Raw genomic sequence first — 13804 nt, 5'->3', positions numbered from 1 at the left:
AACTTCTGTCTTAAATCTGTGTAGCATATATCATAAATATTAAATTATGACTTTAAAGTTTTTTAGGACGCGAGGTCATAGTTCTCGGTGAACCACTTTACTCGTAAGTTGAAAAGTATAAATTAATAATAATAATATACAAATATATTACAACAATGCCATCTAGCCCTAAAGTAAGCGTAGCTTGTGTTATGGGTACTAAGATGACTGATGAATATCTTTATGAATAATAAAAATAAATACTTATAATATACAGATAAACACCCATAAACTGATAAGTATTCATGCTCATCACACAAACATTTCGCAGACCCCGGCGTGGCCTAAACGGTCAACTGCTGGGTTAAACCCAGCAGTTGACTGTTTAGGCTATTGCCATGCATGTCTCCCAAAAACTCGAGATTATAATTTTGACGATAAACTCATTTCTGGTTTCGGGAAAAAGAATATTATGAAATAGCTAAAGGAAATATAAAAAAAAGTCTATATTGTTATTTTCTATAGGAATTGCCACTACGATTTATTCGTACTATCAATAGATCGCCTCTTTTGGTTTTTGTACCTTCAAAATTCTAAAATGTTTTTATTTATGTAGACCTTATCACAGGAACTTATGAAGCGTTCATACATTTAAAATGTTAACACTTATGTTAGGTGATAGTGATAACAGCATTCGTTAATTAAAGCTAGGAGGGTTTTAAACGCGCGCTGGTCTAAGAAGAGGTAGCCAGATATTTTTTTTTGTAATCACCATCTCACAGTCGACTTAATATTTAGCTGTGAAGTTAGAGCAATTCATATCCAAGCTTTTTTATCATTCATGTAATCCTTAATATTATAAAATAATTTTTCTATAAGCTTACGTTTTATATAAACTTTGAATTTATTGAGAGACATCTTAAGGTATCTTCGGTATCTATGGCTTATCTTTGGTATTCATAATATGGGAGATTCTTTGTTCTTGTAATCTTAAGTCTCTTTACGTGGCACGGAGTTCATCGAGGCATCTTGTTGTGTTTACTTCTTCAGCTACTAGTTGAATGAAGGTTATATAAATAGGAGCTAATCCCGCATATAATGCGCATGCACGTCATTCCCTGTTTAAAATATTATGTTAGCGATTCATAAACAAACATATAACAAACAGTTTATTTGTGTAAGCTTAAACCACTTTAACAAATCAATTGTTCACCAACGATAAATCGACAAATATATCTCAACGAGTTATAGAATAGAATAGAATAGAATAGAAACTGTTTAGGGAGAAAAACAGTAATAGTACTTAGTGCTAGGGTGCAAAGGCGGGCTTAACACTAAAAGAGAAGTTTTAAAGGTAACCTGAGCTTGCAAAGCCGATAAAAAGGTGGAAAGTTGATGGTGCATAAAGTGAATATAATTGTCTTACATGAAAATACATACTATATTTAATTAATTTAATTATTGGTAATTGATCCAGTATCGCTTTACTAAAGATTGCCATTAAGAATATTTACAAACCAAAAAAAAAACGCTATGTACATAAACCTAGTTCTTCTCGCTTCTTCAGTCGCTCTTTTAAGTAAAGTAACGCTCGTGAATAGTGAGAAGTAGCTGGTTACGCTTTTCTCACGATTATCATCATCATCATCATCAACCCATCACCGGCCCACTGCTGGGCACAGGTCTTCACTCAAAATCAGACGGGTTTAGGCCGACCACGCTGGCTGGCCAAGTGCGGATTAGAAGACTTCACACGCCTTTGAAACGCTATGGAGATACCCCAGGCATGCAGGTTTCCTTACGATGTTTCCTTCGCCGTTTAAAGCAAGTGTTATTTAAATCGCTTAAATTAAAAACGCACATAACTCCGAAAAGTTAGTGGTGCGTGCCGGGGCTCGAACTCGGTCTCCACGAAAGGAAAACCGAAGCCTTACCCCCTACTTTGACGGCCGATTGACACAGTGGGCAGCGACCCTGCTTTCTGCGCCAAGGCCGTGGGTTCTATTCCTACACATGGACAATGTTTGTGTGATGAACATGAATGTTATTCAGTGTCTGTGTGTTTATCTTTATATTATAAGTATTTACGTATAATTATTCTTATTCATATAATTATTCATCAGTCATCTTAGTACCCATAACACAAGCTACGCTTAATTTGGGGCTAGATGGCGATGTGTGTATTGTCGTAGTATATTTATAGTATATATTTATTTACTAGGCTATCACCGCTTTTTTGGCTATGACCGCTTTTCTCACGATACCGATTGCAAAAGTCCAGCATATCAATTAGTACTCACTTAAATGAGGACATATGTTATTAATAGAACCGCATGATGCGGCTACATGAAAGCGGTTTATCAACAGATGGTTTAACAAGCAATTTACTCATCGGACCCTCATTGATTAATTACCTATTTATTGATTATTATTGACCGATACACTTCATATCGCCCTCGCCCTTTGCACTGTTGACATCAATATGTTAGTTATTTCAATGTATTCAAAAGTTTCTGTACCTATTATCCGCAAACACTTTCCAACATCAAGTATACCCTTATAGCAGAGTAGTATTTAGAGCATGGGCCCACCCTGCTATATAGATATGAGTTGACGGGGTTGAATCCTACTCAAACTCGGGAATTAGAGCTCAGGATCTCTACTCTACTTCGTTACTACTACTCCAAGTTGGTGGGTTTTAAAGATAACTAATGGTCTATAACAGTCCACTGCTGCACGAAAGGCTCCCCCACGGGGGGGGGGGGGGGGGATTTGCCCATAATCACTTATATTCCCTTAGTCACCTTGTATGACACGAGAGATGAATGTATAAATGTATAAATGTTAATCAAAATTTTGCAAGAGTAAAATATAGAGTTTGGGCCCACCTTACCTTACCGATATGTGTTGACGGGTTTGGGTAGCAATCGCCAACTCTTTCGAATACTTGACGTATTAATTTTATATATTTGATTAATGTTGATTTAAAAAAAAAATCGGAGCCGGTATTATTACAATTTACGGCTTTCTGGCTCGGGGCCTAACAGTATTTTCTTTCGTATGTCTTCTCATAAAAGTAGGCATTTAGAGCTTTGGCTCTCTACGCGGCTAGAAAGCGAGTTCGCGGGTTAAAACGATTCTGATCTCATGTTTTATTTATTTAGCAAAAACACACCCCGTGAACATATTACAGTTGCCCAATTCGTCTCCCCGGGGCTAAAAGGAATCAACAAGTATCAATAATTGCAAAAAAAAAAGAAAAACATACATAGCTATATAAAATTAAAAAAAAATCATCAAGTCAAATAATAAAAATAACCAAAAATTCCAATATAATAGAAACAAAACATTCAACTATAACAACATTTTAATTGGTTTTCGGAGCGGAAGCGGGCGGGGTTTGAAAACTGTCCAGCTCTTATGTTATTTTTATAAAAAAATTTATTAGTGTTCTTACCTACACTTGGAGGAATTATCAATTTTATAAATTTAAAATGCATTTAAAAATTTTTCGGAACCGACAGGATTTGAACCTGCGACTCTCGGGCAATCGCGGCCTGAGCGCTTTCACCAATTAAGCTACGTCTCTCCTACCGTCGCTGCCGAAAATAAGTATATGCCTTTCACATCAGTCTTATAGCGACTGTAGCGTCATAGTAGGAAATGGTGCAGTTTCGATCTACTTTTTCAAAGGTCCATATTACAATGAGAGAGAGATCTTATGTTTTGTCATGTTAGAATGAATAGCCAGAAAATTGGTCCTGGTTAACAATGGATCTTGCATGAGGCGAGCTTATAAGATAAGCCATCCATCCAATTACAGAGGGCAAGCCCCCATTACTCGACACTAATTAACTGTCGGGATTCCAATAACAATACATTTAGTTAATGTGTAGCAAACACAACAGGAAAGAAAACTTCTGGGAATATCCTTGACGCACAACACTTGTTTACTTTCCAACGCGTTTTAGCAGATCATGTTTAAACAATTTAAGTTAGCTCATAGCTGTCTACACCATTCGATTCCCATTCTTCAATTAATTCCAGACGGTTCATCAATTCATAATTTTATCCAAATTGTTATGTAAGTAAATAAATTAAATAAATAAATATACTACGACAATACACACATCGCCATCTAGTCCCAAAGTAAGCGTAGCTTGTGTTATGGGTACTAAGATAGCTGATGAATATTTTTTATGAATAATATACATAAATACTTATGATAGATAAACACCCAGACACTGAAAAACATTCATGTTCATCACATCACTCAAATATTTTCCAGTTGTGGGAATCGAACCCACGGCCATGGACTCAGAAAGCAGGGTCGCTGCCCACTGCGCCAATCGGCAGTCAGAAAAGCAAAAGACCGCAATAAAATAAGCGTATTGGGTTTATAGAAAATTGTCCTAAATAGAAGCACACAACGCACAAACACCGTGTTTTATTAACCAGGAAGGAATAGCAATGAGCCCAGTAATTATTGAGATGATATTGAGATGGTAAGTGATAATGCAGTCTAAGGTGGTAACGGGCTAACCAAATGATGTTATATTAAAACTATACCGCTAATTGTTTTCTACGCGACAACGTAGTATTTGTCGGTAGGGTGGTAACTAGCCAAGGTCGATGTCTGACCTCCCACTAGACTAGACCGGCCAGACTAAAGAAAATTCATAAATTGTAAATTTCCAAATTACCGATGTAGGGGTTCGAGCCCGAGACCTCCCACTTAAAAGCCACAGCGCCCACCACTGCGTGAGAGAGGTGTTCAAAATGGAGATCTTATTTTGCTATAGGAATGCATCTGTTCCTAATTTCCGACACTCTCGGCGTATCAAATTATCTTTATAAGAACAATACATCTTAAGATGCAATGGCTAAAATACAATATTCCCGTATGCAGATGCAGACGATCTTGCACCACAATGGCAGCGGCGCGGAAGCGTATACTGGGCGACTCAAGAAGCGAGAGGTGCATCGTGCCATCACTCTCCATCCAGTCAAAGACCACAGGCAAATGTATAGGCTCCACACTTATTTTAAGGTAAGATTTCTTCAACTGCATTAGACGTTCTCCATGTATTATAAATAAAAGTTGTGTTAGTTACACCATTTATAACTCACGAACGGCTGGACCAATTTTTATGATATTTGAGTTTTTGGCTTCCTCTCAGACCGGAATAGGATAATAAGTATTAAAATAACCGCGGTAGGAAGTTCGCCAAGATAGCTAGTTATACTCTTATATATAAGTTAACCCACGGGTTTATGTATATCTTATATCTTAAAACGAGCAATTCTTGTATATATATATAATTGGAATCTCGGAATCGGCATTTGTATGGGACATAAGACTATTTTTTTAAGTGGACTCATTTGCGGACGAAGTCGCGCGGGTTCGCTAGTATATATTTAATTATTGGATCCAGTATCGATTTACTAAAGATTGCCATTAAAAATATTTACAAACCAAAAAAAAAACCTATGTACATAAACCTAGTTCCTCTTGCTTCGCTTAAACGTTCTCCATGTATTATGTGCTAGAGCGCTGGTTAACAAGCATTTACTTAAGAAAATTCAGGTTATGTAATCAAAGAGATATGCGGAGGCACAATGTGATAGTGGTGATAGCCTGGTGGCTAAAGGCTCGGGTTCCCTTTCTGGCTGACCGAATTTGATATCCGGCAAGTACGACCTTTCGGAGCTATGTATGTATTTTAGGCTATCAAATATCACTTGCTACAATGGCGAAGAAAAATATAGCTATTGAGGAAACCTGCATGCCTTAGAGTTGATCTCAAAATCTTGTGATGTCTACCAATCCGGTGAAATACAGCCTAACCCCTTTTTATTCGGGGAGGAGGTGCCCTGAAATGTAACTGGTTGTTATAATGATGACGTTGATGGGTATGTGCTGATTAATATCTCGATAATTGTAAAAAAACAAAGTGGCTCAAAGTCAGATGGCGTCCTTTTCTACTTAACTTTTTTAGCCAATATTAGTGACTTTCTAGCGTGTTAACTAAATAAATAAATAAACTACAACACACATCGCCATCTAGCCCCAAAGTAAGCGTAACTTGTGTTAAGTGTACGAAGAAAAATGATAAATATTTTTATGAATTATGTACATAAATACTTTTAATATACAAATAAACATCCAGACACTGAAAAACATTCACGTTCATCACACAAATATTTGAATATGGGAAGTCGCTGCCCACTGCGCCTATTGGCCGTCAAACTGGACCCAAATTAAACTGATCTTACTGAAATTTAGTAGACGAATGCTTTCTGGAGTCGGGCTTACCCTACTGCTCGTATATTTCTGTATCTCATTGGTTATTAGAAACCTTACGTGGACCAAGTTGCGAAAATCTATAAGATGAAACACGTAGGCAATTGGCCGTTCGGCCAATATACGACCATAATTAAAGCCACAGCTGCCATGGGTATAGCTATTAATCTTACAGTTATTGCCGCTCATTATGCGAGGGTCTTTAACCCAGTGGCCCTAACCCCAGGTTAGGCTATTGTGTGAACACGTATTGAATGCCGGTTTACCTTGGGCGAAACGAATAATGGAATTCTATAATGACCCTAGTACGAGATTGTTAACTTCATAACCGCTCGACGGCTTTGATATATCGAAACCTATCATGTCAGAATCAAATGAACCTTGTTCCCTAATTTTATAGTTCAAATTTGTCCGTTAATTGGAAGATAGAGCCCCTAGCGGAATATATTTTGAATAAAACGGAATGTACGTCTTAAAAGCATTTAGAATAAGATCTACTTTGTTTTGATATTTAATATTTGATTAAGTATACTCAAACCATTGAAGTTTTCGAAGAATGCAATCAAAAACTTAAGCTACAGATTGTTTAGGTATTTTAAAGTGAGACCTTGTAAATATAAGTGGGCTTTTTAAGATTAGGACTGGTACTCGTATAAGTTAAATATGGTTTTCCTCTAAATGAAATATTAAAAATATTTATTATGATTATAATCTGAGAATGTTAAAACAAAAGGTGAGAACTTCTTCCATGTTAAAAATTGGCATCGTAGATATCTAAAGACAATCTAAATCCACAGCTGTAGGCCTATTAGTATATCTGTCGAAATTAAAATGTTTAAGAAAGTATAGAAAATTACCTAGGTGGGCCACCGAAGTACATACAGCACATGTCGCGTCATCTTGGATGGTAGCTTAGGGTTAATATTACTGCCGTACCCCATAATAGGTTAGCCCGTCATATCATTATTTACCACCAGGTAAGATTGCAGTCAAGGGCTAACTGGTAGTGGAATTAAAAAAACAATTATATATATGTATTTCGAAATTCATTATTTCTTTTCCAGAATCTTCGCATCCAGGATCTTCGAGAGCAGTCCCTGGATCTGCACAGGGATATTCAGTCGTCGGCGCGCGAGCTTGGTGTGGAAGGAACCCATGTTAACAATTTCGTACTACCCGGCGGCGTGCCACTATTCACAGCGAAAATGGGGGAGCCTGGTTATTTAGGAGACAATAGGATATTAGGTAAACAAAATATAAATATAGGGCCATAGGCCAGATTGTCAGGGTGTTTCCGTTCTTCCCTTAACTCTTGAGGAGGTGCTAAGAACTCTAAATAAATCTCCGATGTGAAGTTTCCGGTTCGTTGAAAAGTTGAAAGTACCGAACCTGCTAAATCACATTGGTCGTAATATGTATGCGAACCAGGTAAGATAATAATGTTTTATTTTCCAGGTGCCCCGATAGATTTCAACCGATACAAAGCAAACAAAGTGGAGGACATTGTACCGTTCGACTTCATCACCAAGTCCATTCACTCCGTCAGCCACTCCAACCCTAAACGAAGAGTGGAAACTCCTCTGAAAGAAGCACTGGACGACGTCATACGAGAAGTTAGTAGCTTATTCGCACTATAGTTGTGTTTGTAATTGATACATCTGAACTTTTTAATAACTACTCATTCCTAATGTTAAGATGTGAACTTGACTTTAAAGATTTTTGAAACTTTATCTCAGTAAATTTTACTTTTTATATCCAGTGGCTGTGAGGCCATCAGTTCCAATACAAGCAGAGCATCTTTCCTTTTTGTGGAGTCAAGTTGCAGTAGAATGCGACATTCGGTATCAATAGTGAATAAGTCAGACTGAGCAAGCAGGGCCTGCTCATGAGTTAAAAACAATCGCCTATGAAGGGAGTAACACTTTGCAGGGCATGCAAAAAACAAGTCCTACAACGTGCCGCAAGGTGGCCTGGATGTGTGATGCAGCTAGGGTATCGACACACGTTGCATCCCACATAAGTGACTTTCCCAGCCTCTAAGGAATAAGCGCCATACCATCAGGTCTCTTGGCAACGCTCCGCGCCAAGCAAATAGGTTCTAATATAGCTGAAATAAATAAAGTATTAACCTTCTTTCCGATGCTTGTTACGTGTAAAATGAGTAGATGGTAGAGAAGATTCCTCTGAGGTTATTTAAAAAAAAGGTTTATTGTAATTTTCCAGGTGATGGAGATCATCAACGCGCCGTCCCGCCAGCGAGGTCGAGTGATAGACTTCAATGAGCTGCTGTACGGCTATACTCGCTTGCAGCCCGTACACGGAGTCGACCACGTGCTGGACTTGCTGCTGAAGTACAGACGGTATCGAGGCAGGAAGATGACCGCCGCTGTTAGGAGGCACGCGTACTTGCAGCAGTCTTTTACAGGTGAGGTTTCGGATCATTATCGTCATATCAACGTCTTTTGTAGGGAGTTCCAAATTTTACGGTTTTCTGCCACTTGCGTCCAGTGCCATCAATCCCAATGTATAGTACAGTCTATAAATAACCCACTGCTGGGCAAAGACCTCTTCTCCCAGAAACAAGGTTTAGATAATAGATCCACCATGTGGCATTAATACTGTTAGGCGGTTAATAATTACAAATGGGTTCGAGGTTTACGTGCAGTGATGTGCCTCGGAGAACACGTTAAACCGTCGGGGTTAAAAGACAGGGCTGCTTGAAAGCTCCGCTCCGCTCTCATCTCTAACAAGTAAAATTCTAAAGATTGTAAACTGTAAAGTTATGTGGAAAAAGAGCAATCTGCTGGGTTGCTTGCCGGCTCTTTTCGGTAGAATCTGTCTTCCGAACCGGTGGTAGAGTAACTATAAACAGACTTACTTGATGTTTCAAAAGTGCTTATGAACTAGAAATTGAAATAAATGAATTTTGAATTTTTTCTCCGAGGCGGACAGAAGTGAATAGCTTCGGGCGGGTACGGACAGTTTCATAACTGAAAACTCAATACCTAAAATTAATAATCCAATTCCCAATCCAATTATCTTATACATAAATGAACTAAATTGACATGATCATTGACATATTATTTATAATGCGGTCCTTTTACAAGTGATAGTGTGAAAAGAACAATATTTTTTGGAGACATCGAATTGTTTGGCCCGACCTCAGTAGCAAACTCAGTCGCGATCCCTAGTCGAATACGCTATTTTCAGTCCAATAGGTTTTGATTACTAGTAGATATTACTATGCAGAAGCCCATGATACAACGAACTTCATTATTATAGCAAAATAACCATTTTTCTATGAATGTCAACTTAATCTTCGTGAACTTATATCTGTATCTACAAGTCTTTGAACGAGCTTGAAACAATACAGTTTTTCAAGTTCTTCCGGATTACACAAAAAAGGCTTTATTGTGTCCTGTAAAATAGCAGGTTTTGCTGCAGATATTCTATTTGTGCCTCAGAACCTGTTTACACAGGTTATACATGACCTTTGTCTAACTTTTTTAAAATGTAATGATGAGTTATCAAAAAGCTATTGCGCGGACGCAAGTTATTATTATATATTTTATTGGTCAACTTAAGAGTAAAACTATTACCGACAACTAGGCAACGTCATCTCAAACCATACAGAGTTTATGTGACGAAGTAATAGTGACATTAATGTTAATTTTTTTATTATTTAGATATGTATTTTAACTATGTTTTACAACGTGAAGACAATGTTATTGAATGAGTTTATGGCTATTGTATACTAACTATCTTTTGTGAGGAATTTATGAAGGCTATTGAGTTTTATTAAATTAATAGATTTATCGATTGCTTATCATCAAATAACAACTATAATTTTGCCAACCAAACCTATGCGTCTAGTCTTGAGTTGTTTAAAATTTTAGACGAAATTTTTCATTTTCAGGAACTGAAATACGCGAGCTACCGATGGGGGAACCAGCTCCAATCGAGGAAGCAGAAATATTAGAGCAACTTGAGCTCAATGTAAAGAACTATCAGAACGACAACGAAGACTTCGATGATCCAAACCAAAATCAGAACAGCTTCCTCGATATTGGCAACATAAATGTTAGACAAGCTTTTGAGAATAGCTTGCTTAAGATACACAATAACTTGCCAAAAATGCTTCAGTGGAGTAACGATAATTATGAGTATGCGGTTTATTACAGGCAGATCCACTTTATACTACCCCTATTGGGACGATTCGAAACATTCAATAGATTCATGAAAAATTACGAAGACATCGTTTTGAAAAGCGATCAGCCTGTTTCACTCATTGTTGTTTTATTCTTAGATACCGAAAGCCCTTTAGATTATGAGAACTCTGAAACTTTAGTCAAACATTTTAAAAGTCTTTATGGGAAAGATATAAGAATAGTTGCAATGGGTGCAACCACCTTCTCAAGAGGTGCAGCTCTTACAGAAGGCTTAAAGGAGTGTTCAAGTGATGATTTAGTGTCCTTTATAGACGTGGACATGATGTTCAACCACATATCACTTAGAAGAATTAGAATTAATACAGTTAAATACAACCAAGTGTACTTTCCAATTGTATTCAGTCAATACAATCCTGAAGTGGTGTACAGTGATGATTATAATAAATTTAAGGAGGAGATTACTGAAAATACCGAAGCAGACAATGCTGAAGAGAACAATGATGATGATACTAAAACTGAGACGGAGTTAGCTAATTTGAAGTATAGTGGTGATATAGACAATGATTTCGGTTACTTTAGACAGTACGGTTTCGGTATACTTAGTATTTTTAAATGTGACTTTGAAAGGGTCGGTGGTTTCGATTTAAATATAAAAGGTTGGGGATTAGAGGATGTGCAGTTGTTCGAGACGTTGATAAAGTCGAACTTGACAGTGTACAGGATAGCTGATGAGACTTTGGTGCATATCTTCCATTCGGTGGACTGTGATAGCAAGTTGGAGAAAAGTCAGTTCCTTATGTGTCTGGGAACGAAAGCGTCGACATACGGGAGCGACAAGCACATGACATATTATATGTTAAACCATCCTGAAGTATTATGGCCGCAGAAGGTGAAAGGTGCTAGCTAGTATAGGGTAAAAATTAGGCTAAGCTGATCGCACATTGCAGCTTGTTGCGCCGTCGCGAACGTAAAGGAAATCAATGTCGCAGACGCGGTAGCTTCGTTGATAACTTTGATAATTTTGTCGGCTGCATGAAATCATGTCACTGGTGCTAGTCGCCGACAAGATTCTCTTAAAATAAAACTGCCATTGATGCTGTGCCGATATGTCAAAGGCTGTATAGACTCCTTTACGTATTTTTCAGTACTGGAAATAAGTGCTTATGAAAATTTTGGTACTTATTAAGTTACGCCTTTGGTAACATACTTGTGATAACTAAAAAGAGTTTGAACGAATAATTACGTATATCTTAAGCGATCGTAATTAACACGGTATTATCCACGATAGAATTGATAACCCTTTTTTGGTACTTGTCTAAAAAAAGCAGTCTAGCCCACGGGCTTATATATATGACCTTTTTTCTTCAATTTAATTCTTTTTTTTAATAGCAATCTATTCAAAGATGTGTTGTATGCGATACGTATTTGCATTTTCAGTACTGTGAATTAATAATTGCGCGTGCGTTACCGACTGTAATGTGCTATCAGCATTATTTTGAAAATTATGACAATTGTACCTATTCAAAATTATTTGTTTTTGATAGTGATATTACTTTGGTTGAAAGGTCCATTGGCAGCTATGAAGTTAAAACTTTAAAGTACAGTTAATCTAATTTTTGTAGTAACAGAGCTTCTTCGGGAAAGTAATTATTTATGCAACTATGGTTATTTCTGCCGCCCAGTAGCATTGTTGTGGGCCGGTCGGAAGGGCGTGGTTTCCGGTGTAATTAGGCCGTATCCTTTAGGCCTAGGTTAGCACTAGGTTGTCACCGCTTCACTAGTTTACCACCACTACTTCTACCGCAAGTAGATACACCCATGTTCTTATTATTTAACCCCCGACCCAAAAACGACGGGGTGTTATAAGATTGATGTGTCTGTGTGCGTGTACTTCTGTGGAATCGCAGCTTCCGAATGGATGAATGTTGATTTTGTTTTCTGAAAGGTACCAGTCAGGTTGATGGACACAAGATAATATAGTAATTATTAAATTCGCAATCTTGTGTCCATCAGCATCGGGACAGTTGCTAGTATTACTCAGCAGAGAATATAATATCAGACCTGGCTTAATTATGTAGGAACTCAATTAGATTGCCTGTACTTTATTAAAATTTATAGATAGGTAATAGTACATAATAGGTAACGTAAATATGTAAATAGTTTTAACGACTTAAATTAGAAATGTAATATAGGAATGCAATTTTGTTGTAGAAACACATAAGCTACCCTCCATCTCACAAGAGTCTATACGAAATTGAAGTAAGCCAGTTTGTAGTTTTGTTTCATAATACCTACTAGAGATGCGCCGAATGCTCGGCCGAATATTCGTATTCAGTTCATTCGGCATATTTTTTTCATGTTTTTTCCCGAAAGTTCTACACCAATTATTTATTGACAAAACAAAAAAGATTACTTGACTATCAATTTAAATAAAATTTTAATCAAATAAACTTTTGCTTCTTCATACAAATAATAAATTCAATTAAATTTAATTTCTATGAACTTTTTTCAATTTTTAAGAACACTGCTTTGAGTAACAAGTTTTTTAAGAAAATAATGTATAATAACTATATGTACCATATGTATTCTTAATAAAATGTATGAAATCGACAATAAAAAAACCTTAAATAACAAATATTAATTTGCAACATAATATAAAAACATTCGCGCATCTCTAATATCTACATTAGTATGACAGAACGTCTCGCGGGGTGGGGTGTTGTTAGTGTGTTTCCATCATTATATGTTTGTACGCGTATATAACAATGATTGTCTGAGAGCTACCACGCACGGCAAAAAAAACCGCTTGGATTTTTTTGTCTTCCGCAATTTCTACTGACGAATTGCGGAAATTTGTGGTGGTGGGTGTAATTACGCGGATTATAAATCGTGAAAGTAAAAATCTTTCGGACTTTTTTCACAGTGCGGACTCTTAGAGGTTATAATGTACTACTTATGAGATATTTTTTTACAGATTTGTCAAAAAAGAGAGATTTTACAAACACAAAGAATTAACAATAGTAGTAGTAGTGTTTTTAGAGACAGAGCTCGCCTGGGGAAGTAGTAAAACATGTTTATTTCTGCCTACGCCTCAGGTAAATTAAAATTAAAAATTTCTTTATTCAAGTAGGCCTATCACAGGCACTTATGAAGCGTTCCTACAGATATGTTTACATAATAACTTCGTTCGCCAACTTAAGCTACGAGTGTTCCAAACGCGCCCTGGTCTCCACGAAGAAGAGTCCACAACAAACTTAGCCGGGTATTTTTTTTTTTTTTTTGGTAGATGCATGGCATGTTGCAGGAAGCGTTCCTTGCATGCTCTACAAAGTGTTCTGTTTATAGGCTATGG

The 13804-nt window shown here is 37.0% G+C and overlaps 1 protein-coding gene across 1 annotated transcript in view; it reads left to right on the top strand.

Annotated features, from left to right (window-relative positions):
* Positions 1–12038, top strand: part of LOC120632673 (chondroitin sulfate synthase 1) — a 55694-nt gene extending 43656 nt beyond the window's left edge. Inside the window, exons 2-6 of the mRNA XM_039902624.1 lie at positions 4889–5029; positions 7348–7528; positions 7739–7896; positions 8507–8708; positions 10200–12038. Coding sequence (XP_039758558.1) covers positions 4889–5029; positions 7348–7528; positions 7739–7896; positions 8507–8708; positions 10200–11359 — 1842 coding nt within the window. The 3' untranslated portion in view covers positions 11360–12038. The remainder of the gene's footprint in view (positions 1–4888; positions 5030–7347; positions 7529–7738; positions 7897–8506; positions 8709–10199) is intronic.
* The last annotated feature ends 1766 nt before the right edge of the window (positions 12039–13804 follow it).

The sequence above is a fragment of the Pararge aegeria genome, chromosome 20 (genome assembly GCF_905163445.1).
Source record: "Pararge aegeria chromosome 20, ilParAegt1.1, whole genome shotgun sequence".
Lineage (NCBI taxonomy): Eukaryota > Metazoa > Arthropoda > Insecta > Lepidoptera > Nymphalidae > Pararge > Pararge aegeria.
Note: the sequence above shows the minus strand (reverse complement) of the source record. Positions and strands in the feature narration are given on the sequence as shown.